This window comes from Anser cygnoides, chromosome 7 (genome assembly GCF_040182565.1).
Source record: "Anser cygnoides isolate HZ-2024a breed goose chromosome 7, Taihu_goose_T2T_genome, whole genome shotgun sequence".
NCBI classification, from domain to species: domain Eukaryota; kingdom Metazoa; phylum Chordata; class Aves; order Anseriformes; family Anatidae; genus Anser; species Anser cygnoides.
The window spans coordinates 14,941,383-14,964,428 of record NC_089879.1 but is presented as its reverse complement, the minus strand read 5'-3'; the positions used below and the strand labels follow the sequence as shown (position 1 = coordinate 14,964,428).

The window sequence follows — 23,046 nt, the reverse complement described above, 5'->3', positions numbered from 1 at the left end:
CTCCACCCCGGCCCCGCTGCACCCCACACCCCCCTGTCCCAGCCTGACCCCACCCCAGTAAATTATTCTGCCTCGGAGAAGCCTGTGTCCTGCTCCCTGTGGTTCTCGGGACGCCGGGAAGCAGGGGACAGGGCAGCCAAGGGTGCTGGCTCGATCTGTAGCTCCAGGGAAGGAGCTGCTGGGAGTTTTGGGGTGCACACAAGGAGGCTGCAGATCCTGGATGGGGCGGCCCCTATCCCCGGGCACCCCCAGCTCCTGCCCTGCGGCACAGGGCCGGGGCAGCCCCGGGCTGGCTCCTCGGGGGGGGCAGCAGGGTCCCCCCCCGTCCCACTCCAGCCCTGTTTACCCAGCGCATTTTTTGAGCCTGCTGCGTTACAGGGCGTCCCGGCCGCCTAGCCAGGCACGAAGATCCCGGGCCGGGATATTTACCCGGCGCCTGGCGGCGGCACACTGCAGCTCCTCAGGGGGAGCCCCTGGGGACGAGAGGGGAGCTGAGGCTGCGGGCTGCCTCTGCCCGGCTTCTCCCAGCACCTGCCCCACGCCAGGGCCAGCCCTGCTCCTGCTGCCCCCCCCCCGGGGGCACCGATCCTGCTCCCAGCAGCGGGACGTGCTCCTGCCCCACCGCCTGCAAGGGGCAGGGCGCAGGCAGCCCCTGCGACAGCCTGGCACGGGGGCAGGTGGGCTCTGCCCCAGCCACGGTGGAAAAAAACCGGGGAAGAAAAACTCGAGTAGTGTTAGGAGGTATTTTCCGACCGAGGCTGCTCAGCGCGCTGCCATAGGAATAAACATCATCAATTATGTCATTTACAGCAAAACTTGAAGTGCGCAAATAAATCCCCATCTCCCACAGCCCGCGTTTATCTGTAGCCCTCTGTATTTTGCGTCACCAGCCTCCTCCTGAGGAGCATTTAGGCATACATGGACATCGCATTCGTCTCGCCAAGTGCTTTCTCCGGGAAGACGAGTAACTTCTCCCTGTCCCCCAGCCCGAGCTGGCTGGGCTCACCCCCCGCCCCTCCGCACACCAGCGTCCCCCCAGCGGACACCCCAGCCTTGTAGCAGGCCCAGCACGCTTTGGGCACGCAGAGTTCAGCTTCTGCCCAAATTTCCCGAGGACAGGGCTCGAGAAAGGGGTCCGGGAGCCCACAGCCCAGAGGCTGCCCCACACCAGCTCCCACGCCGCGGGGTACCCCAAGAGCCGTGCCCCCGGAGCATCGGTGGGCGTCACAGCCCTGGGGTGGGGGCGCCGCCAGCCCCAGGGCCCGGCCCCCCCCGGGGAGCTGCAGCTGGCTGGCGGGGGGCCCGGCCGCGGCCGTTCCCAGCTGCACAGCAGCCAGGGTCACATTCCTGGGATAGCTGCGAGCTTTGCTGTTCGCGCAGGGAAAGGTCATCCTTGTGCGGGCGGGCAGCTGCCGGGACCACCGCCTCGGCAGGGCAGGGAGCCTCGCGCCCGGCCAGCAGAATCAGGCCCTGGCACGGCCAAGGGGGAGCAGCTCCACGCAGCCCCGGGACCCAGGCAACAAGGCTGCTGGATGGCGGAACGACGGAAGCCGCGCTAACAAGGTGGCAGACACCTTCCCTCCACGGCCACGTGCAGGACAGAGGAGCCAGGGCTGCAGAGACATCGGGGAACGGGGCGGCTTTCGCTGGGGCAAGGCAAGGACCAGCTGGTGGCAAGAGATTTATTGGTCGTTCTGTATATACACACACGTTAACCTGCAGCAGAAGCAGCAGTCACTACGCACCCGGAGCAGCACCAACTCGCGCCTCTCCCCTCGCCGCAGCCGAGAGCCGCTCACGCAGCCCAGCCCACACTCACCCTCTCGCCTCCTCTGCCACAGCCAAACGGGGAGGGGGACGGGGACTAAAACCTGAACGCAGCGAGGCCAAGGAACACGGGAGCGATGAGCAGGGCCTCAGCCGAGCCAGGACCGAGGTCACATCTCCTGGGAAGGCAGGCAGGGCTCCGACTTGATCCCGAAAGCGGTCACCCCGCACAGCGCTCAGGTCAGGACAGAGCCCCGAGGCTGCTCTGCCGCTGCCAGGAGGCGGAGGTAGGACCAGAAGGAGGGAGGACGGCTGCTCCATCACTGAGCCAGGCCCCGGGCAAGCTCTCAGCAGGGTGCAGTCAGTGCTGGGGAGCCCCACTGAGCAACTGGGGCTGGGGGGGGGGGCAGCCGCAGGGACGGGGGCGCAGCTGCGGGCAGCGCTCTGCCGCAGGGACCCATGGTGCAGCAAACACCGCCTGGGTCTGCCCCCAGCCCCGTGCCGGCGGGGGGAGCAGCGAGCACAGAGGTCCTCCGGCAGGGCGGTGACACCACGCTGGGAAGCGGGCTCCTGGCGAGCAAGGGCAGGGCCCGCAGCGGGCAGCGCGGTGCCCGCGAGCTGCCGCAGTCACTTGGTGAGCACCTGGTTGCACAGCGCGCACACGAACACCGTCTCCCTCTGAGCCTCCGGGGCTGGAAAGGAGGAAAGCAGGTGTCAGACGTCCCCCCCTTCCACCACATCACCCCCTAAGGGCTTGGGACCGCAGCCGCGACCTGCTGCAAAAACCCCCCGGGGAGCGGGAACGCGCCGCCCTCCTCCCGCTTCCACTCACCCGTGGCTCCCATCACAGCCTTGGGAACTTTGAAGGAGCAGCACCTGGAGCAGAAGCTGTTCCCACAGTTACTGCAGCTCCGCTGGGGAGAGAGACAGGGAGGTGAGGCACTAACTGCAGCACTGGGAGCTCCCCAGCAAGCTCCAGTGCCAGGGCACTGCCAGCAGCAACCCTGGCTGGAGGGGAGAGGGGGGCAAAGCCCCGGTCGCAGAAGGGCAGCCTGACAACAGCAGCAGGACACAGCGCCCAGGCCCAACGCTAGATCTGCATGCGAGTGTGCTCTGACACCACAGGAGAGCACTGCAGCCACAGGCTCGGGGAGGTTGACAGACTGTCATTTCCTATGCTGTAATCCTGGAGGGACGCAAGCTCTGGAGGAGTCCCAGACACGCACCGGACTAACCCAGGAGAAAAGGGAGGGGGCCCCAAGCCTGGAGATCAGAAGGCAGCAGGAAGACAGCAAGCAATACGTATCTGGAGCAGGGATGAGGCGCAGCCTTCCCGTACCTGCCCAGGGCTGCGTGACAAGCATCACGCAGGGGGACTCAGCTAGGACAACGGGGGTGGCCTTCGCTCCTCTGGGCACACGCCGTAGTGGCTTTGAGCCCCGTTCCCACCTCCACACGAGCCCACAGGCAGACCACGCTCGAAACCAGGGCTCAGGAGCAGGTGCCTCGCACGGCAGCACGTGCGGGTTCGGCCTGAGGCAGCTTCCAAAGGCACAAAGGCTCCCTGGCACCATTCGGTATGTGACAACACCCAGCACTTAGCTGAGGTCACCCACGGCCGCGCCGTGACTGAGGACGGCCAGAGCACGCCAGACACCCGCTGTTGACAGCTCACTTGGGCGGCGAGCAGGAGAAGCCGAGGACTCACCCTCTTCTTGAGCACAGAGAAGGTGGCTCCGCAGCCCGTGCAGCTCCCTGGAAGGGACAGGGCAGAGCTCAGGCAGGGCTCAGCTCCCCGGGGCCTGAGAGGCACGGGAGCACCCACGCCTGCTTGCCGTGAAGACCCCGCGCCTCCCCAGCCAGCGCGGGCCCCCAGCCTCACCAAAATTGTTGCTGGGGTAGCGCTTGCGCAGGCGCTCGGTCAGGCGCGACACCTTGCTGCGGATCACGTCGTTCTTGCTCATAAAGCCGTTGTCTGGGAGGCTGAGGTCGAAGTCTGCTGAGCACTGAGAGCCCTCGTCGTCCTCCTGCGGAGAGCGGAGGGGCGGCTGGGGGCTGTAGGACTGCCCGCCCCCAGGGACGGGCGCGAAAGCAGGGCGCTCCCCCAGCATCGCCACAAGTCACTGCCAAACCGAGAGCACCCCAAACCAAGGGCACCCTGCGCCCTCGCGCACCCCAGCAAGGCGCTACTCACCAGGACCAGCAGCTGGGTCTCCTTCCCCGCAGCATGGGACAGAAAGGACAGGCAGTAGAGGTGGAGTCAGGCTGCGGGGGCGCCCAGCCCCACTCCCGCCCTCCCCGAGCACCGACCTTGCTCCCTCCCCAGCCGCCCCCTGCCCCTCTCGGCTGCCCCGTGGGACCAGCCCCGCTCCCCGCCAAACCTCAATAGCGTCCTTGAACTCTTCATCGGGCTCTGCCTCCTCCGCTTCCTCCACGCTGCCAGGGGTAAGGTCCTGCAAGAGGTTCACATCGAGCCAAGACCCCAGCAGGGCAGGGCAGCCCCTCGGTAGCTCAGGCCGGGCTCTCAGGCCGGGCGCACCACAGCCGCCTGTGGGCGGAGGGACGGAGGCACAGCCAGCCCTGGCGGCCCCACAGCTCCCACCCCACACGTCCCAGCCCCGCCGCCCCTCACCTCCGTGCTGGTGGGCGTGGGGGTCCGGTCCGGCGGGGCAGCGGCTGGCAGGGGCTCGGCGGGCTCCGGAGCACTCTCGAGGGGCTTGGTGCCCAGACACTGCTCGATCGAGGCCTTGAGCTCCTTTATCACTGGTGGGAGGGGATCAGGGCTGGAGCGAGGGGCGTTCCCATTCCCCCGGCCCCTCCACGCAGCAGCTGGCTGCCAGAACCAGTCTCCAGGGTGCAGGAAGGCCATCGGCACGCGCAAGCCTTCTCTGCCAAGTGCCCTGAGCCCTCCTCTGCTCACACACCAGTCAGGTATGGGGACAGGTCCCATGCAGAGCCCAGCGCGGGACACTGGGCTCACACAAGGGCACTGGGAGAGGACGAGGGCAGGGTGCCCAGCTTCAGAGCGCCTTTCCCCACCCCACCCCACCCAGGCCGCCCCCAGGGAAGGCTCTCACCTTGGTAGAACTGGGGGTTGCCCAGGAAGAGGGTGCTGTTGAGGATGGCCATGACCCAGCAGAGCGGCAGCAGGTAGAGGATGCAGACGGAGCCCAGCAGTGCCCCGTAGAACCTGGGGAGGAGCAGCAGGACGCCCCGGTCGTGGCAGATCAACGCCCCCCACAGCACAAGCCCCCCTTTCCTTCGCCTGGCCCTCCACCTGCCCTCTCCAAGCGCATCGATCGCCGCCCCCCAGACCTACCCCCCCTCCCCACTGAGCCCACCGCGGCCCCACTCACTGGGACGACACGGCGGGGTTCTCCCAGTACAGCACCCGGTACGCCGCCTCGCAGCTGCAGCACAGCCCGCTCAGGAAGCCCTCCAGCTGGATCAGGCTGCAACGAGACCCCTCAGGCTCACCAAAATCCCCCCCCTCCCCCCCAGAGGTGCACCCCAGCAGCCTGGGCGGCGTGAAGCCGGGCCGCTGGGCGCCCCTATAAGCCCCACAGGGAGGCGATGCCCCATTGCAGGGGCCGGGGGGGGGGACACTCACAAGCCCTTGACCTGGGCGAGGGCCTCCTGGTGCGAGAGCCGCACGCTGCGCAGCTCCTCCCTGCGCACGCTGTGCTGCCTCCTGCGCACCAGCTCCTGCTGCGCCGGCCGGGCGCGGCACGTCTCCTGCAGGTAGCCCAGCAGGGCGGGCAGCAGCACCAGCAGGGCCAGCACCGAGTACCAGGCGGCTGCGGGATGGGGGGGGGAGCGGCACCCCGTTACACCGGGACCGGCACACACCGGGGGGGTGCCCCCCACCCCCCTCCCGCCGCACCTACCTCGGTCCAGGGTGAGCAGGAGGAGGTTGAGGCCGAGGCAGGCCAGCAGGGAGCACAGCGGCCGCTGCCATCTGTAATGGGGGGGGGAGAATGGGACGAGGGGCGGGCAGCACCGGTACGGGCGGCGGGAGGCAGCGGGCCCGCCCCGCACCTACCGGAGGAGGCAGCGCACGGCCTCGGCGGCGTCCCGCAGCGGCTCCAGGTACAGCTCCAGCCGCCGGTAGCTGCGCACCAGCCCCAGCAGGTCGAAGGCGGCCGCCTTGCCGGGCGGGGGCGGCTCTGGGGGGGGCTCAGCGCCGCCCGCCGCCGGCTCGGGGCCGCCTCCCCCCCCCGCCGCCGCCGCCGCCGCCGCCGCCGCCCCGTCCCGCTCGGCCGCCTGCATGGCGGGAACGCTTCCCGGGGCGCGCCCGGCGGCCGCGTGACGTCACGCAGGCTCGGCCAATCGGAGGAGCGAGGAGGGAGGAGAGGGGCGGGGATTCCTCCCTTCGCCCCGCCCCCGTGAGGGCAAAGGCAAGGGCGGAAGCGGCGTCGCGCTGGCAGCCGCCTCGGGGGCCCGCCCCGCTCCCGGTGCCGGTCCCCCCCCCCCCCCTCCCGCCCCCAGTGAAGGCCCAGACACGCAGGCAGCGCCGACAACTCTTTATTTGGGAGCCGAGCCCGGAGGCACCGGGGAGGGGCTGCAGCGGGGACGCGGGGACAGCGGGGACCGGGCGCGGGGGGCGCCGTGCTGGGACCGGCCCGGGCACGGCGCGGGGCCGCGGAGCCCCCAAAGGCAGCGGAGAAGGCCGCGGGCACGGGCCCCGCGGCGGCAGGGGACGTGTCCCCAGCAGGCGAGGCTCGCGGCCGCCGTCCCCCGACGCTCCCCGTCTCCGTCGGGCCGCGGGGGCTGCTCCCGGCCCCGCCGCCGGTGTCCTCCCGCGGCGGTTCGGGCTCGCCCTTCCCCTCCTCCGCCTCGTCGCAGGCCAGAGGCGGAGCCGGAGAGTCCCGCGTGGGGGCGTTCCAGGGCGAGGGAGCGAGAGGAGCTGCGCGGCCCCGCGGGGCGAGCCCCGGGTGGGCTCGGGGGGTGGCTGAGGCGGGAGGGCAGCCGCCAACCCCGCTGCGGGGGGGCACGCAGGGTCTCACCGCGTGCCCCGCTCCCCAGCGCAGCCCCAAGGCCGAGCCAGCAGCGCCGAGCTTCAGGCTGGGGCGGCGAAAGCCCCCTCCTCCCCGGGGGGCACCCGGCTCCGTCCCAGGGCAGCTCAAACCCCAGGGGCAGAGGAGTTTATCCCCGTGCCCGGGGGGCACCAGCCGCGGGCACGGCAGCGCCGGAGCCTTTGGCAGCGCCGGAGGCCTTGCTGCCCTCGGCCGCTCAGCGGGACGGGGCGGGGGCACCGCCGGGTAGGGGCCGTGCCAAGCATCCGGAGCGGGCCCCGGGTGTCTGCGGGGCCGCGGGGCAGGGAGGGGCTGCGCCCCGCGCAGTTCCAGGAAGAAAGCAGACGTGTTCAGGCTGGGCAGGAGGAGGGGCCCGGGCCGGGGAAGCCGAAATCAGAGCCTCCATTAGAGAACAACAGAAGTGCCGCGCAGCTGGGCGCAGGCACAAGGGGCTGCCGGCGGGGGGGGGGGGGGCGGCTGTGCCCACCCGTTCCCCTCGCTCGGCTCCTCCGGGCCGGTCTCCCTCTCCCCGTGGGGGCAGAGTTGGCACCCACCTGAGCACGCGGCATCTGCAGGGCCTGGGGCGGGGGAGTTGGGCAGGGCCCCGCGGGGCTCCCAGAAATCACGGTCCCTCTCGAGGGCTTCCCGTTCGGGTCCTTCGACTCGCCTACATCCGTCCATCCTTCTGTCCGGGGGTGCGACAGGGGCCCGAGCAGCAGGCGGGTGTCCGCGCTGTCCCGGCGGGACGCGGGGAAAGCCGTGCTCGGGGAGGCCTCTGTCTGTCCGCCCGTCCGTGCGGGAGTCTCCGGAGGAAGCGCGGTGCAGTCAGCCGGGAGGGGACAGGCGGCGGGGTCACTGCGTCCTGAAGGGGGGCTGCGGTCCGTCCACGCGCGGGGAGGAGGGGAGCCGAGCGCCGCGGGGTCTCAGATGATGTCGCGTTGGTCCCGGCAGCGCCGTGACAGGCAGTAGAGCCCGGAGAAGAGGTACAGGCAGGCGGTGACGGCCCCGCAGACGGAGGCGCTCAGGTAGGCGCCGTACAGGCAGTGCTGGCTGTAGCCCGGCAGGTTGCAGTAGCTCTTGCGCCCGGCCTTGTAGCCCATGATGCCGGTGGCGGCCGCGTAGAGCCCCACGGCCAGCGCCAGGTCGTGCAGCAGGTTGGTGAGCAGCCAGCGGGAGCCCAGCCAGGGCACCAGCGCCCAGCGCCCCAGCAGGCTGAGGCCGAAGAGGGCCAGGGTGAGGAGCCAGACGAGGACGGCGGCGAAGAGGGCGAAGTGGGCCGCCCCCTCGTACTTGTGGGCCGCCACGGTGACCCAGAAGGCGGCGCCCATCACCAGCTGCCCCAGGCGCAGCAGCCCCAGGGGGCTCCGCAGGTAGGCGCGGTGCAGGCTGAGGGAGCCGCGGGCCGGCGGCCCCGGGGGCGGCGGGGCGGCGGGGGGAGCCGTGCGGGCCATGGCGGGGCCCTGCCTCGCTGCGGCGCGGCTCGGGCGGGACTCAGCGCCCCGGCAGCGATTCGGGCCGCCGGCCGCTGCCAAACATCTGGCGCGTAGCGGTCCCCCCGCGCGGGGCCTCTCTCCTCCTCCCCCGCCCCGCCTCCCGACGGCCCACCGGACGCCCGGGGGCCTTGCCGCTGCCCACCGCCGCCGGGCGGGGTTCGGCCGAGCCCCTCCCGTCCCCTCCCCTCCCCTCCGGGCCCGGCCCGGCCCGTCCCCTCCCTCCGGTCCCCCGTCCGGGGCCCGGCCCGGCCCCCTCCGGGCCCGTCACGCCCCCTCCCTCTCGTCCCCTCCGGGCCCGTCCCGTCCCGTCCCCTCCGGTCCCCTCCCTCCCGTCCCCTCCAGCCCCGTCGCGTCCTGTCCCCTCCCCTCCAGCTCCCTCCCTCCGGTCCCGTCCTCTACAGTCCCGTCACGCCCCCTCCCTCTCATCCCCTCCGGTCCCGTCCCGTCGCGTCCCGTCCCCTCCCCTCCAGCCCCATCCCTTCTGGTCCCCTCCGGTCCCGTGCCCTCCGGCCCCATCCCATCCCATCCCATCCTGTCCCATCCTGTCCCATCCCGTCCCCTCCCTCCGGGCCCGTCCCCTCTGGCTCCCTCCGGTCCCCTCCCGTCCCGTCCCGTCCCCCCGGTCCCGCCGCGGGGCCGGGCTCGGGGCGCGGGGCCGCGGGGCGCTGGCGGGACCCCGCGCGCCGGGGTCCCCCCCGGTGACGTCACGCGGGATTCCCCCTCGGAGTGACGCAGGCGGGCACCGCCCTGGGGCGTGGCCGCGCCCTCCGGGGCTCCCCGCCTCCCTCGCCTCGCTGACGTCACGGGCGCCACGTAGCCCTCCCCTCCGGGAGGCGGCGCGGCCACGCCCCCCGGGCGCCGATTGGTCCGGGCGGGGAGCGGCGGCCGCGGATTGGCTGCGCGGCGCGGGGCGGGCCGGGGCCCGGCGGGTGAATGGAAGGGGCGCGCGGCGCGGGGCAGCGCCGGGACCCCGCGGCGCGGAGCGGAGCGGAGCGGGCCCGGGCGCGGTGACGGGGCGGGGGCAGCGGCAGCCACCGCCAGGTCGGGGCGCGGGGCCGGAGGGGGCGCGGGGCGGCGGGGGGAAAGTGGGTCACGGCGGGGCGGGACGGCGGGCAGCGGCCTGAGCCGGGCCCTCCGCGTCCCCGCCCGGTGCCGGGGGGGCTCCGGTGCCCGGCCTCGCCGGCGCTCGCCCGTGCTGGGCAGGCCGCGACCCGCGCCGCCTCCCGGGGCCGGGCCGGGCCGGGGCCCGCCCTCGGCTCACGCCGTCTCTCTCCGGTGCCCGCAGCGGCCGGGGCCATGGGCACGCCGGCTTCGGTGGTGAGCGACCCCCCGGGCCGGGCGGCGCCCGCAGCCCGCGGCCGCAAGCGGGCCTCGGCCAACATCTTCCAGGGCGTGGGGCTGCCGGAGCTGCGGAGCCTGTTCCGGAGCGGCGGGGCCGAGCGGCCCGAGGAGCGCGCCCGCCTCGTCTGGCGGTACGGCGGCCAGCGGCGGATGGCCCGGGCCCTGCGGCGGCTCCGGCGGCGGCGAGCGGCCGAGCACGGCCTCGGGACGGCGGCGCTGCGGCGCTTCGGCCGCCTGCGGTAGGTGCGGGCCGGGACGGCGGGGGGACCGCGGCCGGGCCGCGCCAGGCCGCCCTCACCCGCCGCTTCCCCGCAGGATCGCCGAGAAGGAGCCGGAGCCCGGCGGCGGTGGGGCTGAGGCGGCCCCGGGGTCCCCGCAGCAGTGCTGAGCGGCCCGGGAACCGGCCCCGGGGGGCTGCGGGACGGCGGTGCTGCCTGGGCTCACCCCAGACGCGGAGTGCGTGGGACACAAGCGCAGCGGTGAATAAAAGGGGGGCAGAAGCGGCTGCGACCTGAATCCCGGCTGCTGCGCTGGAGCCAGCCCCGAGGGACGTCCCCACACCCGCCCGGTGCTGCTGAGACATGGAGGAGGCCAGGTGAACGGCAGCTCTGTTATTCAGCCGGTTGCATGGTTTAAATACATTACATACATTTCTACAGTGCATTAGAACAATACGGTTTGGGTCAGCCGGAGACGCAGCCAGGCCTGGCTGGGGAGCTGGGGTCTCGCTTCCGCTCCCCTGTGCTCGCAGCATCCTCAGCACAGCCAGGCCCGAGCGCCCTCCGCTCACAGGAGACAAGTGAGCTGCCTTCCCCTCCCAGCCCCCCCAGCAGAGCCCCAGCCAGCCTTCATTTCCCTCCCACCCCCCCCCCCCCCAAGGACGGGCAAACGGGGCAGCGAGACCCACCCCCAGCTCTCCTCAGCGACAGGGAAAGCCACAGCTCAAGGCAAGCAGACACAGGCAGCAGCCCCGGTACCGTTTCATACAACACAGCTCAGCAGCTTTTGGGGAGAGGGGACGCTCGCTGCCTCGCCCCCCCCCCCCCCCCCACATCAGGCCCACAAGATTGTCAGCACAGGGGCAGCTAGGAGCCCGCACTGGTCCCCGTGTGCTCCCAGTACCCTAATTCCTGCGTGGCTCCCACCCACGCAGCAGGAAGAGCCCCCTCCAGCTGTCCCCTGTCCCCAGCAGCCCCCCTGTCCCTCAAGGGGGGCACTAGGGACAGCAAGGCTGGAGCCATGCTGGCTGGCCTGACCCCGGCTGCACAGCAGCCAGGGAGTTTTGCTGGGAGCAGGGGCAAAAGCCAAGCAGCAGCAGCTGTGGGGACCTGGCAGGATGGATGGACTGGGGCAGCAGAGGGCGAGGCTCCAGCACCCCCCAGAGCCGCCTGCTCTTCGCCAGGACGAGCCAGCACCTCTTTCCACTTAGTGTCAAGCCACACCCAAGCCTGCCCCGGGGAGCAGGCAAGAGCAGGGTCCTCCTTACATCCCCTCCTCCAGCCCCCAGCCAGAGAACAGCCGTTCGTTGCGGTCCCCGCTGCACCGACAGGCAGCGGGAACTCCCCCTGAGGAAAGCAGCTTGCACGGGGTTGGGGCGGAAGAGAGAAAGTGAGGAGGAGAAGAGCACGCCTTTGAGGAAGGGGAGGGCAGTACAACCCACTCCAGGCCTTCCCAGCCCCGGAGCCAGGGGCAGGCACAGCAGGGAAGGGGAAGGCCGGCAGCTGGTGCAAAGGGCTGGACAGATCCTGGCCCGGGGAGCCAGCTCGTCCCAGCCCAAGGAGGCGCGCTCAGAACCGCATGCAGGCCAGGGAAAGGAGGCGCGGGCAGGGTCCCAGCCACGCTGCAGCTCGCAGCCGCTTCCCGCGCCTCCCCCTGAGCTCCTCCCCAGGCAGGGCTGTACGCGCACCACGCAGCCCCAAGGGAGCCGGAGAGGGACCGTGGCCAACCTGCCTGGCTCCTCTGCTCCAGCTGCAGGTTCCTCCAGCCACACCTGCTCGCTGCTCTACCCGGAACGTCACATCCCAGCCACAGGAGCGGCCCAGCTCCTCTCGCAGTGCCAGTCCGAGGCAGCTGAGCCCTGCCCGCGGCTCCCACAGCTACCACCAGGAGAAGAAAGGCTTCCGGCTCTGGAAGCTCTGCGTGTAGGACTCGCTGGCGGCACGCTGGTGGGAACGCGCCGTTTCCACGATCACGGGTGGCATCTGAACCAGGTGCAGGGGACTCTTCCCGTCCTTCAGCGCCTGAGTCAGGTTCAGGATCTGTACGGCACAACGGAGCGAAGCCTGAGCCGCCCCACCGGGGGAACAGAGCTGGCACTCCGGCACCCCCGCTGCCAGACAGGCAGGACGAGGCTCTGGAGCCTCACCGATTTGCCTTACCTGGCCTCTCATGACAGCAATCTGCTTGTGAAACTGCCCCCTGTCAAAGCCAGGGTCCTTCTGCAAGAGAGAGAGCGAAGAACACGGTAGTATCCACCCTCTGCCCCACACTGCTCAAGAGATGACTATTACCCAAGCAAGCTTCTCCCCTCTTGTCCCATACGTTTCCTGCTTCTCCCCAAGCTGTATCTTCAGCTCCTGGCACTGGGGTAACCCTGCTATGCCTCGGCCCAGAGACACGGTGAGGAGCTCAAACACCTGTCTGTCCACCGCCACCCTGACGCAGCACCCCCAGCACTACCCCTGCTTTTTTTCTTCCCAAGCCACCCTCAGCCCCTCCCCAGTTCACCTTGAAGAGCTCATACAGATCTTCCTCCAGGTCTTTGACAAAGTTGGGATCTGAGATCTTGGGGAGAATCAGGTCCTTGATCTCCTGTGAAAAAGGGATTTTGGCCTGGGGCAACCATGCCCAGTAGAAGGGATCTGTGGGAGGAAGCACAAGACATCAGAGCCAGGGAAGGTGCAAGGTGACCTCGGGTGCAGAACCGCCTGCATCTGGGACACAAGGTCCGGCACCACTTCCTACAGCCCCCTCGAGGCAGAGCTGTCTGCGCCCCTGGAAGGTTTGCAGAGAGGCAGCCCAGCTACCGCCTCTTCCAGCCCCCGAGGAAGACGTCCCCAGGACAGACAGCGCGCTGCTGCACAGCTCGCCAGGGTGCGCCAGCACAGCTTGAGGGACTCACACGCTCTCCAGGAGTCCGGGTGCTTCAGAGGAAAGGCCAAGCCATTGTCTATAGCAGCCAGCTTGATGATGGGCTCCTTCACCACCACCCAGTCGCTGTCCTGGAAAGAAGCAGAGCACCAGTTACAAGGCAGGCCGCCCAGCAGAAGTGGCCCATCTCCCACTCCCTGCGGCACCACCGTCAGGGTCTTTGCCCTGGCTACCGGAGGCTCAGCAGCCTTTCACCAGTAATGCAGTCCCCCGCCCACCGGGGAGCGTCGTGGACAAATGCTAGGGCACCTCCAGTCTGGGTGAAAACAAAGCTACCCCCACCAGGCCTCCCCCCAAGGACGCACAAGTCCAGCAACGCAGCACGCCCGGTTTCCCCCCACGGAGCCCAAGCGCATCCTCCAAGTCCCACCAGGCCACAACCCGCTGCCGCGGCGGGCAACGAGCAGCCCAGCAGACAAGATCAGGCGCCGGCACGCTTAGAGTCCCAAGCCAGCTGGGAAATCCCCTTCCCATCCGCCAGCTCGAGCGAGCAGGCAGCCCCGCGGACCCCCGCCCAGGAGGAGCCGCTCACCCGCACGCCCGCGCTGTCCAGGGGACAGTCGTACTTGATGAGCCAGTTGTCGTTGCCCCGGTCTGCAGGGAGAGAAAAACAGCTGTAGGGGCCTGCCCGTGCTGGGCAGGAGATAACTCCTCCTCCGACCCAGAGGCGAGGCAGGTTTATACAGACTTCAAGGCCCAACCTCCGCCCCAGAGTCCTTGAGCTTGCAGCAGGCCTGGAAAGCCACATCAGCCCCCACACAACCCGCCCTGGGTGCGACAGAGATCCACAGAGCCCCGGCTCTCGAGAGAAAGGAGGGAGAGGTCAGCTTGCGAGCCCTGGGGTGCGCCTCAAACCCGTTCCAGCCTGGAAGGGGCTTGGATACAGGCAGGATACAGTGGCACAGCCGGGTGCTGGGTCTCTGGGCTGTCCCCGGGTCCTTGCAGCTGGCAAACTTTCACCCCAGCACCTGGGTGGGTCCCAGCTGGCTCCAGACCTCCTGGAACGGGACGGCCACGGTGGCGAGTAGCCCCAGAAGCCGCACTCTCTCCAGAGGCAATGCCACCTGGCAGCAGGCAGGCGGTGCTGCCGGGAGTTCTGGGCGCCAGGAGGAGACGCCGAGCCCCTGCCCGCTCTCCAGCTGCCGGGGCGCAAAGGAGCAGGCGGCTGGCCCTACCTGTGTTCCTGATGATGTAGTCCAGCACCACCAGCCGCTCGAACTGCAGCAGCAGCTGCCGGTTGGTGTTCTCGGGGAGCGGCTCAGCCTCAAACCGTCGCAGCCAGTAGTCAGCGTCCTTGTAGCCTTCCACAAAGAGCTGGAAGGAGCCCACCTGAGGCAAGGAGAGGCCGCGTTACGGAGGGGCGTAGGGGATGGGGGGGCAGCGACAGGCACGTGCAGGGCCCGGGAGCCCTACCTTGGGCGGCAGGCCGATGCGGTTGAAGCGCTGGCCCACTTTGGGCACCTTCTCCAGGGCCAGCCTCTTTCCTCGGGACTTCACCCTGTCGATGGCACTGTAGTTAAAGGTCTCGCTGGCCAGATACACCACCTGGGGGGACAGGAGCACAGGGGTCAGCAGGGGCAGCCGGCAATTGTCACAGGCTTGCTGATAAAACAGGACGCAGCATTTTGCAAGGTGCTGCCCTGCACAAGGATCCCCGTGGCTTGAGCCGGAGCAGTCCTGGCCCAGAGCTCTCAGCACAAGATCCCCGAGCTCAGCAGTGCCACACGACAGGGCACAGGCAGAGCCAGGCAGCAGCACACGAAAGCCTCCCCAGGACGAGGTGCCAGCTGCCATCCCCTCACCTTTGTGCGAGGGACAATGTTGAGTTCCAGTTTCTGGTCCACCAGGCTGGCGCCCGCCTCCGACAGGTAGCCCTGGTTCAGGACGAGGCAGTCTCTCCCGAAGCAGCACGGGCAGCACAGCTTCTGCAGCCACTTGGTCCACTTGGGGTTCAGCTGCCCATACGGCTCCTCGTTCTTGGGCTTGAAGACGCCGATGATTTTCTGTGAGCGGCAGAGAGCCGACGCTCAGGGCTTGGCGGAGCCAGGGCACGTGCCCCGAGCCAGCGTGTGGCAGGGACAGGCTCTGCCCTGCCAGCGCAGCTCAGCCCAGCCCACGCTCCCGCAGCGCCCAGCCCTGCCGTGCCCTTCCCGTCACCACCCCCAGGTCCAGGAGACTCCTCCCGGGGCGGGAGGGAGCCCGGGGACTGCTGCAGCCCCCCGCTAACAGACACTACCACCCAGAGTAGCTGGGGACAAAACACCCCGGGGGCGCAGGCCTGGGTTTTTAGGTGCCTCCCTCTCCATTCCCTGCCATGAGCAGTGCCCAAAGGCCTCCCAACCTGCTCATCACCCTCCTCGTCCCACATGAGAGCGCTGATGACACTGTCCCCTGGTAAATATCCCACCGTCCAAAGGTCACTGGGATGGGGCTGGGGGGGAACAAGTGCTCACAGCTGCTCACTGCCTCCATGCAGGGGGGCAGAGGGGGATAGGGCTCCCTGGCTCCAAAATCCATTGAAGGCAGCCAATCCCCAACTGACTGGAGAAAATGGGGCCAAAATAGAAAGCAAGCTGGAGGACCTTAGCAGAAAACAAAGTTTTGTGATGCAGGGCCCAGCAGAGGGGCTTGCTCTGTGGGTGCTGTATGTAAGAGGTCACAGGCAGCTCCCGAACAGGTACCCCCACTGCTGCGAGGGGCTCGGAGGCCCCGTGCTAGGCGCCGTGCTGTCACCAAGCCAGCTTTGCTGAGCCACGCAGCTGAGATGAGGGCTCGGGGCAGAAGCGAGGTCACCCACCCCAGGGCCACGCACTGCCCGCACGGCAGCCCAGGCTCACGGCCCCCTCCGGGATGACTCGGCAGCGCACAGGGCCAGCACTCCTCCCCAAGGCCAGCCAGCCCCGGACGGAGTGGGTGGCACTTCCCCAAGCCGAGCTCCTGCCACGGCATGGAAGTGTGACGTGAGTGTCCCAACACCCCGGCGGGGAACCCCAGGGCAATCCCCCTGTGCCGGGGCCAGAGGCCAGCCCAGGGGAGGTGGGAGCAAGACTTTGTCTACTGGGAGGAAGGTTTGAGGGAACGGGAGCAGGTCAGCTGTCCCACGACCACGCAGAGAACCCCTTTTGAGGTGGGGGAGGCCGAGGGGACAGACAGGCAATCCCCTTATCAGCCCCACGTAAAGGCTGCCAACGTGTCCTTGGGTTTGAGCCTGCTGGGAGCTCTGGCAGCGTGGAGCACGGCGCCGCGTGGAGTACGTACAGCAGAGTGATGCCAGTGCTGGAGCAGGGCGCGGAGCCTGACAGCACGGTGCCTGGGGAGCAGCGCTGGCAGCAGCTCGCTCCGAGAACCGCGCAGCACGGACAGGTCCGCCTGGCGCCAGGGCACGGGGAGCCGGGCCAGCACGAAGGCACTGCCGCAGCCCCCGGGGCTGGGGGAGGCACATCCGATAAAGGCACAGCTCGGGTCCCCGGCAGACCCCAAGGAAGCGAGCACGAGGCAAAAGGTTTCCCCTGGTGCCCTCGCCCTCTGCCCCCAACCCGCCCACTGGGGCAGCGCACCGCGCTCCCTCCCGGGAGGCAGCGGAGAGGTTCGGGTGACCCTGGGCAGCGAGTCGCAGCAGCCAGCCGCGCACCCTGCCTGTTTGTGGCAGGGCACCCAGGGGACCTGCCGGGTGACACGGCCAGGAGGGCACGGCCTTCGGCTCCTCGCACACGTCCCCCAGCAGCCCCCAGAGCCCTGCCCTCACAGCCAGGCCTCCTCTGCCCCGCAGCCCCTACCGGCCGCCCCCACGGCTCCTCCTGGGCGCCGGGGCGGCAGCGGGAAGCCCTGCGCCGCCCCCCCAGGCAGGGGCCCGGCCGGCAGCCAGCCCCCACCGGGGGCTGAGAAACGGGGGCGCGAGGGACCGGGGAGCCGGGCCCCGCTCCCGGGGCGCACCCCGGCACGAGCTCGCTGAGGGCACCGGGGGGGGGAGCGGCAGCCGAAGGAGCCGGGCGGGCCCCGCAGGTCCCAAGCCGGGCCGCCCCGCGCCGATCCCGTGTCTGCGGGCACGCGGCTGCCCGGGCCCGGCCCCCCCCGCTTCCCCCCGGTCCCCGCTCACCCCCTGCGGGTCCTTGACGAAGTAGCTGCCGCTGGAGCCCTGCGAGATGCGCTCGGGGTAGATGCCGCGCTCGCTGGCCAGCTCGGCCCGCCGCACCACCTCGGCGAACTCGGGGTCCTCGGGGAACTCGTTCCGCTCCCGCTGCGCCGCCAGCGCCGCCGCCTGGGCTTGGGCCTGAGCCGCCGCCGCCGCCTGGGCCTGGGCCTGGGCCTGCGCCGCCACCGCCGGGCCCCGAGCGCCGCGCTCCAGCAGCGGCTGCCGCTCGCGGTCGCGGCCGCCGGGGGAACCGGGCGGGGAGGGCGGCGGGGGGGGGACGGGGACGACGACGGCGGCCGGTGTGGCGCGCACGGCTCCGCCCGGCAGGCCGTAGTCGGGGCCCTGCGCCCGCTCCGGGGACACGAGCGGGCTGGTCTCGTCCATCCCGGCACGGCCCCGCCGCTTCCGCCCCGTCACGGCGCCGCGGCGACACCGCCCCGCTCCGGCGCGGCCCCGCCCCGCGCAAAGATGGCGGCGGCGGAGGGAGCGGCGGGGAGGCCGCCCAATGGGAGGCCGCGTTGCTAGGCGTTGCCACGGGGACAGCCAACGGTGAGCGGGGATGGACGCGGGGCGGCGGGGCGGGGGCCGGCGGGGAGGGGGCAGCGCCGCCGCCCCTCGGCGGGACCCCGGCGGGGCGCGGCGCGGAGGGGAGCGGAGCGGCGCCGGGTGGCGGAGGCGGCGGCCATGACGCTCACCAAGGGCTCCTTCACGTACTCCAGCGGGGAGGAGTACCGCGGCGAGTGGAAGGAAGGTGGGGCGGGCGGGGCGCGGCGGGGACGGACGGGATGGGACGGGGATGGACGGGACGGGGGGCTGGACGGGACAGGACGGGACGGGGATGGACGGGACGGGGATGGACGGGATGGGACGGGACGGGGATGGACGGGACGGGGTGGACGGGACAGGGATGAACGGGATGGGAGGGGATGGACGGGACAGGGGGGATGAACGGGATGGACGGGGCTGGACGGGACGGGGATGGACGGGATGGGATGGATGGGGGACGGGGGATGGATGAGATGGATGGGGGGATGGACGGGATGGGACGGGGCTGGGCTGGACAGGACAGGACAGGATGGACGGGACGGGGATGGACGGGACAGGACGGGATCGGGATGGACGGGATGGGACAGGATGGACGGGACGGGACAGAACGGGATGGGACAGGGCAGCCGGTGCTGAGCCCGCAGGTGCGGAGGTGTCCGCTCCCCGCCATACCGGGCCGGTCCCGGCTCTTTCCACCTCTCACCGTCTCTCTCTGTCGCTGCCCAGGACGCCGGCACGGCACCGGCCAGCTGACGTTCGCCGACGGCAGCGCCTACGTGGGGCACTTTGAGAACGGGCTCTTCCACGGCTGCGGCGTGCTCAGCTTCGCCGACGGCTCCAGGTGAGCTCAGCACCCCTCGGGGCTCGCCCTGCCCTGCCCCGCCTCGGGCGCAAGCCCCCCGACACCCATCCCCGCCCGTGCCCCCGCTGTCCCGCACAGGTACGAGGGGGAGTTCGTGCAGGGCAAGTTCAGCGGCGTCGGCGTCTTCACCCGCTACGACAACATGACCTTCGAGGGCGAGTTCAAAGGCGGGCGCGTGGACGGCTTCGGTGAGTGCCCGGTGCACTGGGGGGGGGGTCTCGCCGGCGCGGGATGTGCAGCCGGTGCCTCGTGCCCGCCGCAGCTCAGCATGTCCCGCTCGCCCCTGCCCCTGCTGTCCTGCCCTCCCAGTGTCTCCCGCCGTGTCTGCCCAGGCCTGGCCCCCGTGTCCGCTGCTCCCGACCCCGTGACTCCCGTCCCTTCCCCCCCCAGGGCTCCTGACGTTCCCTGACGGCTCTCACGGGGTGCCCCGCAACGAGGGCTTCTTCGAGAACAACAAGCTGCTGCGGCGGGAGAAGTGCCAGGCGGTGATCCAGAGGGCGCAGAGCGCCTCCAAGTCTGCCCACAACCTCACAGCGTGACGGTGCCCTGGCCCTTGCACCTCCCTCCCTCTGCGGCAGGGCCCCACCGGGCACCGGCTGGCCCTACAGGGCGGCAGGACCATGGCACTGCCAGCCACCCCCTCGGCAGGGCCAGGGGTCCCCCTGCCACGCCGGGTGGGCCCCTGTGCCAAAACCCTGCTGGTGGGAGAACGGACCCCTCTGCCCCCCACCCAAGTGCCCCAGGGCGGCTCTGAGGCCGCCGTGGTGCCTTCTCCCTCTGCCCACAGCCCTGGTTCTCCCCAGAGCCCCCGCTCTGCCCCTGGCTCCTCCAGAGCAGCCGCCAGCAGGGCTGGGGGATGGCGTGGTCGGGGCTGCCACCATGCCACGGGGAGCCGAGCGGGTGGCTAGGGGCCGGGGCTGGCTCCTGGCCCCATTGCCTAGGGTGCCTATGCCGGCGGGCAGCAGGCTGGAGCACGTGCCTGCAGAGGGGCAGCGCCTGGCCCCGCTTTTCCAGCCCCGGTCCCCCGGCGGGGCGGCACCCTGTGGCCTGTGCCCTCGGCGCTGGGTGACTGCCGTGCCCCCGAAGGGCTCAGCCTGCCCATTGCCTTGGGGACATCCCCGCCAAAGGGGACCAGGGGATGCCTGGCCTGACCTGCTCGTGCTGCGTCCCTGGGGAGCTGCGTGAGGACGGCAGCGATGGCGAGAGAGAAGCAGGCTCAGCCTGGGCAAGGGGCCAGGGCAGGGCAGCGCGGGGTGCCAGGGCTGCAGCAGGGGCGTCTGGGCTGGGTGGGCAGGGATAGGGGCACGGCAGGGGTGCAGGCAGGGTGCGCACAGCTCCCCGCCTCGCTCCCCGTGTGCATCCCTCATCCCCACGCGCGCTTGCCTTCACCCCTGGCATGCTCTGGCTCGCAGGGGTAGGGGGTCCCGGCGTCCCTCACCGCCCGGCCGAGCCCTCCCTGCCGGTCTGTGCCCACACCAGTCCCGTGCCTTGCTGCGCCCCTGCCTTGTGCTGCCGCCTGCACGGGCCTCAGCTGAGTAAACCACGTTGCCAAACGCCCGGGCTGCGTCCTGTTTGCTGGGGAGCAGGCGGGAGGCTGCTTGCATGGGCACAAACGCAGGCGCGGAGGGGAGTCAGCGGGTTTATTCGCGGCGCTCTGGAGGGCAGCTGGGCCAGCGTGGGCTTCCGCACCTCGGGGCCGCCCGGCCCACGCAGGGACAGCAAGAACCTGGGGGCTGCAGGCCCTGTTCCCTGCAGGCACCCACATGGGTGAGGGGCACCCAGCTGAAGCCCAGGGTGCGTTGTCCTGGGGTCTGGCGGGGCTGGGCGCATGCCCAGGGGGGACACGAGGGTGGCCTCACGGTGCTGAGCTTCCCCTCCACCAGCCCTGTCCAGCAGGAAGGAGCGGGATGGCTGGCTTTCTCCTGGCCGTGATCCCAGTGTTCCCACCACGTCCCCAGCTCCCTGGCTTCCCGGTACAGGAAGGGGCAGGGGGAGACGGTGCCGCCTGCGCCGCGGGGCCACGTCCCGGGTGCTCACAGCCAGCCGTTGGTGCTGAAGGTGCCCCTCAGCTCCTCCACCTGGGCTGGGCTCAGCGGGGCCAGGGGCGCACGGCAGGGCCCCCCGTAGTACCCGAACCACTCCATGGCCTTCTTCAGCCCCGGGATCCCAAAGCGGCGGGTGACCTGCGGGAAGGAGGGCGCAGCAATCCACCACGTCCCCGGGGCAGGGCCACGCGGGGCTGAGGTGGGTCCCCACCCGTGTAGCATCCCTGCAGGACACCGGGAGCCGTCCCACGGTGGGACGGGGCCCCCGGGAAGGCGCAGCAATTCCCTCCATCACCACCTATAAATATCCTGCAGGTCTCACGCTGGGGCTGGACGGGTGCCCGGTGCCAGGGCACGCGCTGTTCCTGGCACGAGAGGGCTGGCATTTCCCACCCTGCCGCCTCCAGCCCGGGCTTGGCTCCCCACCCGGGTACTGCACTGCCCGCCCAGGCTGCCCCACAGCCCCCAGGGACCCTCGTCCTCACCACCCCCAGCCCTGCGGGGCCGCCTCCGGGTGTGCTGCCCGCTCACCGCCGCGTTGGGCTCGATGAGCCGGTGCTGCAGCTCGCGGGCCTCCTGCCAGCAGCCCTGGCGGCACAGGCGCTCCAGCTGGCACAGCGGGGCCCCCAGGACGTTGGCGAGGGCGCAGACCCCCCCCGAGGCACCTGGGGACGTGGGGGCACGTTGGCAGCGAGCTCCTGGGCATCATGGCCCCTCGCCTCGCTGCGGTGCCCCCGCGCTGGCGCTCCGCGCCCCCAGGCGAGCGGCAGCACCTACCCACGGCGTAGCTCGCCAGAAGGAAGCCGGCTGATCCCGCCAGCACCTGGAAATCCTCCCGCCGCGTCTTGTGGACGAGCAGACCCACGCGGGTGATCTGGGGAGAGAGGTGTGCCTGGGGGCGCGCATCGCCCCGTCCCCGCCACAGGGTCCTGGGGGTGGCTCGGGGCAGGGCTGTGACACCCTGTTCCAAGCTCGGGGACAGGTTTGGGGCCAGCCCTGGATTCCCCCGGCAAGCCCTGCCTCACTCACATCCCCGCCGCTGTCCTTGATGCCGATGACATTGGGGTGCTGAGCCAGGGTGAGGACAGCCTCCAGCGGCAGCTCCAGGCCGGTGTTGGCAGGGACGCTGTAGAGCACCACGGGGATGGGGGACGCCTCGGCCACCTGCGGGCAGCCAGCCAGAGCTGCGGGTGGGACGGGGGCAGGCGGGACGTGTCCCCAGCCCTGCTGCCCCGGGCAGAGCCGTGGGTGGGCGGCGGGCAGGGCTCACCTCCGTGTAGTGCCGCACCAGGGCGGCGCTGCTCATGGCTCCCCGGTAGTAGTAGGGCGTCACCACCAGCGCCGCGTCAGCCCCGGCCTCTGCCATGCTGACCGTCAGCTCGACGGTGGCCTGGGTGGCTGGGGAGGCGGCAGAGTGGTGAGGGATGTCCTGGGGGGATGCAGCCCCCCCCCCCCGCGTTCCCCACGCTCACATTCGCAGCCGGAGCCTGCCAGCAGCAGGCGGTCCCGGGGCAGCGCGCGGCGCACGCAGCTCAGCACCTCCAGCCGCTCGCGGGGTGCCAGGTACGGGTACTCCCCGGTGGAGCCCAGCACCACCAGCCCTGAAACGCAAGGCGGGTACCCCAGGGGCTGCCCGCCGCCCAGCGAAGCCCAGCCGGGGGCTGAGCACCCCCCGGGAGGGCAGCAGGATGCGTGCGGCGGGCAGGGGTCTGCGCAGAGAGCGGCGGGGTGGGCAGCGCCTACCTCGGAAGGGGATGCTGGCGTAGCGGCGCAGGTTGGCCTCCAGCTGGGCATAGTCCACCTCCTGCAGGGCCGAGAAGGGGGTGGCGAGGGGTGGGAAGATGCCCCCGAGGTCGAGCGTGGGCTCCGAGCCTGGAGGGGTGCTGAGCCCCCGGCGCTGCCCAGGGGCTGCCCGGCGCAGAGCTGCCAGGGCCGGCCGGAGGGCCGAGGCGAGGCGGGTGCTGAGCGCCATGCTGGCTGGGTGCTGCGGCCAGCCTGTGCCACCCGCCCCCCCCGAGGGGCTGTTAATGTTTGATGGGGCACGTGAGGGAGCTGCGGCCCCGCTGGGCAGACGGGGGGGTGGGACCGGGTGACCTGCAGGAGGGGCCTGCAGAAGGAGCTCAGCACCCCTCCGGATGAGCCCCGGCTGCACCGACTGCGCTTTCCCTTCGTTTTCCCACCTAACCAGGCTGCAGCACCTGCGGGGCCAGGGAAGGGAATAAGCGCTGCAGGGAGTCCCGGGGCCGTGAGCAGCGTTTGCCTGCTCTGGGTGTTGGTGTAGGGTCTCCTGTAAACACAGGCGAGTGGGAACATCTGTGGGGAGTGAGCAAGGGGCACGGAGCCCAGCAGGAGCGGCACATCTCGTGAGGGGGCTGCTGCGTCCCTCCTGGCACAGCTGCGGTGAGGCAGAGCAGTGCTGCTGCTCCCCAGCACCGCGGGTTTTGGGGACGCGCCGAGGGGCTGGCAGTGCCCCCGCTGTCTGAGCAGCCCTCAATGGTTTTCCTCCCCGAGCGTGCCCAGGCAGGGCTGCAAAGCACGGCAAATGGTGCCTGGGCATCCCGCAGCCACGAGTCCTGCCACCAAGCCACTGGTGTGACAGCCCCGCGGGTGTCACCCACCCCTGTACTCGGTGTCAGGGCACCCCACAGCCCCTGCCGGCCCCACCGCCCCACCGGAGCAGCCCGCTGGAGCCAAA

At 70.9% G+C, this 23,046-nt stretch overlaps 6 protein-coding genes across 12 annotated transcripts; 2 read left to right on the top strand and 4 right to left on the bottom strand.

Annotated features, from left to right (window-relative positions):
* Window positions 1-2,170: 2,170 nt before the first annotated feature.
* Window positions 2,171-6,060, bottom strand: ZFYVE27 (zinc finger FYVE-type containing 27). 4 transcript variants are annotated; one of them, XM_067000218.1, is made up of 12 exons: window positions 5,810-6,057; window positions 5,655-5,725; window positions 5,378-5,564; window positions 5,124-5,219; window positions 4,845-4,957; window positions 4,400-4,530; window positions 4,149-4,220; window positions 3,962-3,982; window positions 3,650-3,794; window positions 3,476-3,522; window positions 2,600-2,681; window positions 2,171-2,459 (listed from the first exon to the last, which is right to left on the bottom strand). In XM_067000218.1, the coding sequence occupies exons 1-12, from the start codon at window positions 6,034-6,036 to the stop codon at window positions 2,395-2,397; spliced, it is 1,257 nt and encodes a 418-aa protein (XP_066856319.1). In that variant the 5' UTR covers window positions 6,037-6,057; the 3' UTR covers window positions 2,171-2,394. The 4 variants fall into 4 exon arrangements, with proteins under 4 accessions (XP_066856319.1, XP_066856317.1, XP_066856320.1 ...); XM_067000216.1 differs by having other exon boundaries at window positions 5,378-5,725; window positions 5,810-6,060; XM_067000219.1 differs by lacking the exon at window positions 3,962-3,982 and having other exon boundaries at window positions 5,810-6,053.
* A 215-nt stretch (window positions 6,061-6,275) lies between these two features.
* On the bottom strand, window positions 6,276-8,233 carry MARVELD1 (MARVEL domain containing 1). Its single transcript, XM_048060616.2, has one exon. It carries the CDS (start codon window positions 8,231-8,233, stop codon window positions 7,706-7,708), a length of 528 nt encoding a protein of 175 aa, XP_047916573.1. The 3' UTR covers window positions 6,276-7,705.
* AVPI1 (arginine vasopressin induced 1) lies at window positions 8,014-10,277 on the top strand. Of its 2 annotated transcripts, none has more exons than XM_067000225.1 (3): window positions 8,014-8,152; window positions 9,561-9,855; window positions 9,932-10,277. In XM_067000225.1, the coding sequence occupies exons 2-3, from the start codon at window positions 9,572-9,574 to the stop codon at window positions 10,002-10,004; spliced, it is 357 nt and encodes a 118-aa protein (XP_066856326.1). In that variant the 5' UTR covers window positions 8,014-8,152; window positions 9,561-9,571; the 3' UTR covers window positions 10,005-10,277. The 2 variants fall into 2 exon arrangements, with proteins under 2 accessions (XP_066856326.1, XP_066856325.1); XM_067000224.1 differs by lacking the exon at window positions 8,014-8,152 and adding an exon at window positions 8,561-9,316.
* Window positions 10,213-17,323, bottom strand: PI4K2A (phosphatidylinositol 4-kinase type 2 alpha). The gene is made up of 9 exons (XM_048060655.2): window positions 16,863-17,323; window positions 14,569-14,769; window positions 14,180-14,311; window positions 13,942-14,095; window positions 13,299-13,360; window positions 12,738-12,837; window positions 12,344-12,477; window positions 11,995-12,054; window positions 10,213-11,874 (listed from the first exon to the last, which is right to left on the bottom strand). Exons 1-9 carry the CDS (start codon window positions 17,280-17,282, stop codon window positions 11,713-11,715), a joined length of 1,425 nt encoding a protein of 474 aa, XP_047916612.2. The 5' UTR covers window positions 17,283-17,323; the 3' UTR covers window positions 10,213-11,712.
* A 162-nt stretch (window positions 17,324-17,485) lies between these two features.
* MORN4 (MORN repeat containing 4) lies at window positions 17,486-19,863 on the top strand. Its single transcript, XM_067000227.1, has 4 exons — window positions 17,486-17,649; window positions 18,171-18,285; window positions 18,385-18,494; window positions 18,697-19,863. Exons 1-4 carry the CDS (start codon window positions 17,583-17,585, stop codon window positions 18,843-18,845), a joined length of 441 nt encoding a protein of 146 aa, XP_066856328.1. The 5' UTR covers window positions 17,486-17,582; the 3' UTR covers window positions 18,846-19,863.
* Window positions 19,864-19,931: 68 nt separating this feature from the next.
* On the bottom strand, window positions 19,932-23,045 carry HOGA1 (4-hydroxy-2-oxoglutarate aldolase 1). 3 transcript variants are annotated; one of them, XM_048060535.2, is made up of 7 exons: window positions 22,095-23,045; window positions 21,824-21,952; window positions 21,622-21,749; window positions 21,381-21,535; window positions 21,129-21,225; window positions 20,883-21,016; window positions 19,932-20,489 (listed from the first exon to the last, which is right to left on the bottom strand). In XM_048060535.2, the coding sequence occupies exons 1-7, from the start codon at window positions 22,906-22,908 to the stop codon at window positions 20,459-20,461; spliced, it is 1,488 nt and encodes a 495-aa protein (XP_047916492.2). In that variant the 5' UTR covers window positions 22,909-23,045; the 3' UTR covers window positions 19,932-20,458. The 3 variants fall into 3 exon arrangements, with proteins under 3 accessions (XP_047916492.2, XP_047916490.2, XP_066856316.1); XM_048060533.2 differs by having other exon boundaries at window positions 21,381-21,515; window positions 22,095-22,980; XM_067000215.1 differs by lacking the exon at window positions 21,824-21,952 and having other exon boundaries at window positions 21,381-21,515; window positions 22,095-22,990.
* Window position 23,046: the final 1 nt, after the last annotated feature.

Coding starts and splice junctions, on each gene's coding strand:
- AVPI1 (XM_067000225.1), top strand. CDS start 9,572: ATGGGCACGCCGGCTTCGGTGGTGAGCGACCCCCCGGGCCGGGCGGCG. Junction 9,856..9,931: donor CGGCGCTTCGGCCGCCTGCG/GTAGGTGCGGGC, acceptor GCTTCCCCGCAG/GATCGCCGAGAAGGAGCCGG.
- PI4K2A (XM_048060655.2), bottom strand. CDS start 17,282: ATGGACGAGACCAGCCCGCTCGTGTCCCCGGAGCGGGCGCAGGGCCCC. Junction 12,838..13,298: donor TGGACAGCGCGGGCGTGCGG/GTGAGCGGCTCC, acceptor GCTTCTTTCCAG/GACAGCGACTGGGTGGTGGT. Junction 11,875..11,994: donor TTGCTGTCATGAGAGGCCAG/GTAAGGCAAATC, acceptor TGTGCCGTACAG/ATCCTGAACCTGACTCAGGC.
- MARVELD1 (XM_048060616.2), bottom strand. CDS start 8,233: ATGGCCCGCACGGCTCCCCCCGCCGCCCCGCCGCCCCCGGGGCCGCCG.
- ZFYVE27 (XM_067000216.1), bottom strand. CDS start 6,036: ATGCAGGCGGCCGAGCGGGACGGGGCGGCGGCGGCGGCGGCGGCGGCG. Junction 4,221..4,399: donor CCACGCCCACCAGCACGGAG/GTGAGGGGCGGC, acceptor AACCTCTTGCAG/GACCTTACCCCTGGCAGCGT. Junction 3,983..4,148: donor AGTTCAAGGACGCTATTGAG/GTTTGGCGGGGA, acceptor GCTGCGGGGAAG/GAGACCCAGCTGCTGGTCCT.
- MORN4 (XM_067000227.1), top strand. CDS start 17,583: ATGACGCTCACCAAGGGCTCCTTCACGTACTCCAGCGGGGAGGAGTAC. Junction 17,650..18,170: donor CCGCGGCGAGTGGAAGGAAG/GTGGGGCGGGCG, acceptor GTCGCTGCCCAG/GACGCCGGCACGGCACCGGC. Junction 18,495..18,696: donor CGGGCGCGTGGACGGCTTCG/GTGAGTGCCCGG, acceptor TTCCCCCCCCAG/GGCTCCTGACGTTCCCTGAC.
- HOGA1 (XM_048060533.2), bottom strand. CDS start 22,908: ATGCCCAGGCACCATTTGCCGTGCTTTGCAGCCCTGCCTGGGCACGCT. Junction 21,516..21,621: donor TGGTGCGGCACTACACGGAG/GTGAGCCCTGCC, acceptor GGCTGCCCGCAG/GTGGCCGAGGCGTCCCCCAT. Junction 21,226..21,380: donor TCAAGGACAGCGGCGGGGAT/GTGAGTGAGGCA, acceptor CTCTCTCCCCAG/ATCACCCGCGTGGGTCTGCT.